The sequence below is a fragment of the Pistacia vera genome, unplaced genomic scaffold (genome assembly GCF_008641045.1).
Source record: "Pistacia vera cultivar Batoury unplaced genomic scaffold, PisVer_v2 Contig433, whole genome shotgun sequence".
NCBI classification, from domain to species: domain Eukaryota; kingdom Viridiplantae; phylum Streptophyta; class Magnoliopsida; order Sapindales; family Anacardiaceae; genus Pistacia; species Pistacia vera.
The window spans coordinates 1,134,771-1,140,262 of NW_022196261.1; the positions used below are offsets into that span (position 1 = coordinate 1,134,771).

Below are 5,492 nucleotides of genomic sequence, written 5' to 3' on the forward strand. Positions count from 1 at the left end.
GTGTTAAAAGTGGCACCATGTAGTGTGTACCTCTTGGTGTTGTCATTGTGATGTCTTAGGATCCTTGTAAACAGGTGATCACTGGGGTTGGCCTTGTCCTCTGATACTAACCTCACTGAATATCTACTTATTAATATAATAGCTACAGAAAATATACCCAAAAAAATCATAGAGTAATTTCAAGTCGAAAATCTTCTCAGGTTTCCAGGTGCACATGGTAAACTTCACTCTGTGATTGTTACAAACCTTGTGATGCAACAATTGCTTAAACTCATTCAATGATATATCTGTCATCATATTGGTTGATGGACATATATGGACACAGGGAAAATTGCAAATGCAGGCATTGAATTTGTTACTTATCCTCCTGTTTTCAAACGCACAAATGCTAATTCCAAGCTACCAACTCATTTGAATCACGATGATGGTTGCGCTGGAGTGGTTAAATTTGATTTGCCTTCTCATGTTAATTCCATTTCTAGCACTTCTAACCCATTTGTCAAACACTGCCTCAAGCTCCGCCATAGCTCATCTTATCGCCACTCTCATTCTTCTGCTCTCGTTGTTGGTACTACTCCCATCAGGTTACCTCCTCTTCCGCCTTCATTTCATTTTCCTTCTTTCTCTTTCTCTTTCTCACTTCACTTTTTTATTTGTTTACTGTTATCGTCACTCCTTTCCATCATTTTATAGGATTCGCGAAATTTCATTTCTTTGTAATTGTTGAGGCTCTTTTTTCTAATCGACATGGTCAATATATTTGCTATTGTTGGTGATTATTATTCTTGTCATTGTCTGAATCTTGGTCAGTTTTATGTATATCAAGTAAAAGAATCATACTGGGAAGTTATTACTGTTTGATTTATGATTTGTAATCGTTTGTACAATTATCATTTCGCAAGGACAAAATAGGAATTTTTTGGTTTAAGATTGTGGTTAATAATGTTATTGGTGTTAGCAGCAATCTGCTCACAAATTTGGAAACACTAGGAAATGAATTACCATTAATCTCAAAGTTTAGGCTATAGGTAATGGTGCTATAATACTATCGAAACTCACGAACTGAAAATATTGTTTAAGCTCACGCAGGTCTACCAAGCGCATCTCTTGTCCAAGTCATTTCTGTTGTTTATAGAATATCGTTTATGGAACTCAGCAGGAGCTTTGCCTTCTGTTATTGTGACAATATGAGCATATGGCAACATGGGTATTAGTTCATTGTTGTCTGTCAACTAAGCTACCAGTTTATGATGGCCGGAGTTTTGCACATATTTTGACTGCTAAAAAGTTTCGCTGAAAAGTTTCAATGTACAATTGCACTATTGTATGCCACTAACGCACTTTGAAATGCAATCTTCTAAGTGAATATATGTTATTAGGAGTTGAACCCATTTGTTAGCAAAAATGAGAGAGTGGATTTTAATATTACAATATATGGTGTTACTTAACCTATATGGGGGTACACAACTTAGCTATGAGAGGTGTCATCTGGCAACAGATGTGCTTGAAAAAATTTACCAGAAAGTACAAGTTGAAACAGTTGCGATATATCACTCCTGGGAATTATGGTAAAAACAGGGGAAGTGGATTTCTTTTAAATATCTATATTACTAGGGATTAATAATAATTCTTCTCATGGTAAGCTTTTCTTTTCTATTGATATAACCAATGTTGACATGGTGAAATACATAAACCAACTTCTTTGTGGTCCAAAAAACTATGGTAGACCTTCTCCACTAAACGTGTTATAAAGAAGCATTTGTTAGAAAGTGGCAGTATTCAATCTTCTTAGATGATTGCTATATACCAGACAGATTGTATATAGTAATTCAATTGCTTCAACACCAAGGGTTAGGTTGAGTGGTTAAGACCCTTGGTTCCAACCAAGAGGTCAGGAGTTTAATCCATTGAGGCCACCTATTTAGTAAATAATTGTATCTCACTGGCACCTTTTCTTCTGAGGTTGTAGGGTTTGGAAGTAGCCCAGTTTAGAACTCAGTGAAAAATAGAGCTCCATAGCTTTCTGGGTATTAAAAATAAATAAATAAAAACTAAATCAATAGCTTCAAATCTTGCTTTGGAAGCTTACTATTCATCAGAGGACCTTTTACAATGTCTTCTTGTGCAAATGTGAAGCAGCAGTCTTGTTTCTCCTGTGTACATAACTTTTATTTGTATTTTGCAGTATGCTTTTTCAAGTTGATCATTATTTAAAAACCATGTCAGGTTTAGCGATTATGCATTTACGTAGTAATCTTTGGTATGTTTCAGTTCAAAATTTAACCTTGACTTGTACTTTTGAAATCAGGAACTTGATGAAACTAACTGCATAGGTTTAGTGTGAATTATTTATGACTATACTTCATGTACAGGGAAATATATGAAAGGTCATTGCAGGATAAATCTTTCAGAATGGATTGTTTACTATTACTTGACAAAGTGAAAATTCCAGAAGAGCTAGAGGATATTTCTGCTCGTACTGTGCGTGTTAGCTCTGTGGTGATGAAAAAAATTTCTGGGGTACAATCATCTGAATCTATTGAAGCAATTGCCTTGATGAAACTTCCAACAAGTTTTATCAGTATAGAGGTCAATCAAAAAGAGACAAATTGTCAGAGTTGGTTCCCATCTAGTCACAGAATTCTAGTCCTCGATGGGATTCAGGTAACTGTCACACTTGCACTTCTGTTGAAGTTTCTTCTCTGATTGTGTTCTTGCATTACTGTGTTAAAAGTGGCACCATGTAGTGTGTACCTCTTGGTGTTGTCATTGTGATGTCTTAGGATCCTTGTAAACAGGTGATCACTGGGGTTGGCCGTGTCCTCTGATACCAACCTCACTGAATATCTACTTATTAATATAATGGCTACAGAAAATATACCCAAAAAAATATAGAGTAATTTCAAGTCGAAAATCTTCTCAGGTTTCCAGGTGCACATGGTAAACTTCACTCTGTGATTGTTACAAACCTTGTGATGCAACAATTGCTTAAACTCATTCAATGATATATCTGTCATCATATTGGTTGATGGACATATATGGACACAGGGAAAATTGCAAATGCAGGCATTGAATTTGTTAGTTGATTCATCTTGTTGCAAGATGATGTCAGTATGTATTTGAAGATGAGTAATGTTACATTTACAGCATTTTTTTACACAATTTTCATTACATCATGATGTGGCATATGCTACAACCACACAAATTCTATTATAATATTAAAAATTCAGTAATTAAAAATTTGTGTGGTTGGAGTATATGTCACATCATGATATAATGAAAATGGTGTAAAATAGTGGTGTAAATGTAACATTACTCTTTGAAGATATATCATGAAAGTTTTCACCTGAAGCTTGATGCGATAAAATATGAAGTTGATTCGACCTTTAGTTGTAAACACTGTTTAATCTTTAGTTCATATTAGCGGGCATTTGATGTCAGGATCATTATGGGCATTCACATCACTAATGTGTGAGAGTTGTTCCCTGCAGGACCCAGGTAACCTAGGTACATTGCTCAGATCAGCTATGGCCTTTAAATGGGTGAGAAAATGGTTGCGGATCTCTAGTTATCTTTCTATCTTCCTTCTATTCTCTCTCTCTCTCTCTCTCTCTCTCTTTTTATCTTGATTATTCATAGGTTTGGACATTCAATGCTGATACTCATCCTACATGGCTGAACTAGACATCTAATTATTAATGGGTTATTTGCACTTTCATCCTCAAGGTTTTGAGTATATTTTTTACCTCCAGTATTATAGGATAGGAATGTTTAGTCCAATCAGATGAGATTTTTCAATAAAATGTTTATAATACCCCTGTTGTCGTATTCATAAATTATTAGAATGATTTATAATATGCTAAAAATGGCCCATATTATATTTGAATGTCAACTATTATTCTTAAGGATTTTTTTTTTAGGTGTACAATATGCTTTTTACTTATTTATTTATTTATTTTTTAATTTTATTCATTTCTAATTTCATTTGAATAAGACAATAGGGGTGTTATGGACTTTTCATTGAAAAGTCTCATCTAACTAAACTGGACTGTTTGTATACCATAGTATTGGAGGTAAGGGTAATATACTCCAAATCATAAGGATTAAAGTGCAAATAACCCATAATTATTAAGTATGCAGTAGCACTTACATGTAACTCTAAACAATCTTTTTATGTTTGATATCTAATATCCATTCATTCTGACTGAGAATTGGATCAACAACATATATCAAAATTTCCTGTGATTTCTTCATCAAAGCATTCGCATTTTGAATGCTGCCTGTTTCCATTGATTGTCATCAATTCATTTCAGGACCAAAGAGAAATCTGACTTTAAGGGTATTATCCAACAGGGTGGTGTTTTCCTACTTCCTGGCTGTTGTGATCCATTCAATGAGAAAGCTCTCCGAGCTAGCCGTGGAGCCTGCTTTCAGCTCCCCATGGTTTCTGGAAGTTGGTATCATCTTGAAGCTCTTAAAGGTGTGTTTCAAATGAAGTTACTAGCTGGACATCCGGAGAGTAATGATGAAGATAGACGGGTGGCACGGCTGTCCCAAGAATTCGTGGATTCTTTAGCAGATGTCCCAGTATGCTTGGTTTTGGGTAGTGAAGGGAATGGCCTTTCAGATAAATCTCAGCGGGTATGTGAACTTGTGAGTATACCGATGCCCGGAGAATTTGAGTCTCTTAATGTTTCTGTGGCGGGAGGAATTTTCTTGTATATGTTACAACCAAAGATTCAGAGATTCATCTAATTGTCGTGAAATTAAGAGGGTTTATGAAAATTAACTCTAAGGAGTCTAAAACATTTAACTTCTGCCATCTAACTTAGAAAGAATCAAAGAAGTATGAATAAGGACTTAAATGCACACAAATTATGTAATAGCCCTTTCTACTCAAATACTCATAAAATATGTACATAATAAAATGCATATAAAATAGCATAAAAAGGTTGGGCCCAAATTTTTCTTTTATTAAACATATACATTTTTTATACAAAAAGTTATATTATGTACAAAAGCATAAAAAACAAGGTGGACAGTGTAGCCATTTCCCTTCACTCACCGATGTCCATCCGACTGTGTCCTCACTTAGATCCTGTAAAACATAGAAAACAACGGGGTGAGCACAACTAATGCTCAGTAAGTAAATCCTCTACTCATCTATCCCCGTAACTCTCTCTCTCTAATTCTTTCCTTACGATTCTCGTTTACTCTCTCTCTGATACTTCTCTCTATTTTCTCTCTCTCTCTCTGATACTTCTCTCTATTTTCTCTTTCTCCTAACTCTTTTCTATGAACTCTTTTTAGTAGTCACGGCCTCATCTTACCGGAGGCATGGCCGGGACTCGCTCCTGCTCTACGTGACTTCTCCTCATTCTAGCCGATCGGACTTGGTTATGCATGGATTCAGAACCCTTGGCCATGTGAGTGAATAATATTTCTCTCGGGTGCTCTCGGGTATAACCCTCATCTGCATGCACTCTCACGGG

At 35.5% G+C, this 5,492-nt stretch overlaps 1 protein-coding gene across 1 annotated transcript; it reads left to right on the forward strand.

Annotated features, from left to right (window-relative positions):
- The first annotated feature begins 315 nt into the window (after window positions 1–315).
- LOC116143883 (uncharacterized tRNA/rRNA methyltransferase slr1673) lies at window positions 316–4,813 on the forward strand. Its single transcript, XM_031429328.1, has 4 exons — window positions 316–584; window positions 2,373–2,664; window positions 3,492–3,542; window positions 4,354–4,813. The coding sequence occupies exons 1-4, from the start codon at window positions 316–318 to the stop codon at window positions 4,753–4,755; spliced, it is 1,014 nt and encodes a 337-aa protein (XP_031285188.1). The 3' UTR covers window positions 4,756–4,813.
- The last annotated feature ends 679 nt before the right edge of the window (window positions 4,814–5,492 follow it).

Bases quoted from the DNA above. Each gene is read 5' to 3' on its own strand.
- LOC116143883 (XM_031429328.1), top strand. From the start codon at position 316: ATGGACACAGGGAAAATTGCAAATGCAGGCATTGAATTTGTTACTTAT. The intron at 2,665-3,491 runs GTAACTGTCACA...TGTTCCCTGCAG, and splicing joins TAGTCCTCGATGGGATTCAG to GACCCAGGTAACCTAGGTAC. The intron at 3,543-4,353 runs GTGAGAAAATGG...ATTATCCAACAG, and splicing joins CAGCTATGGCCTTTAAATGG to GGTGGTGTTTTCCTACTTCC.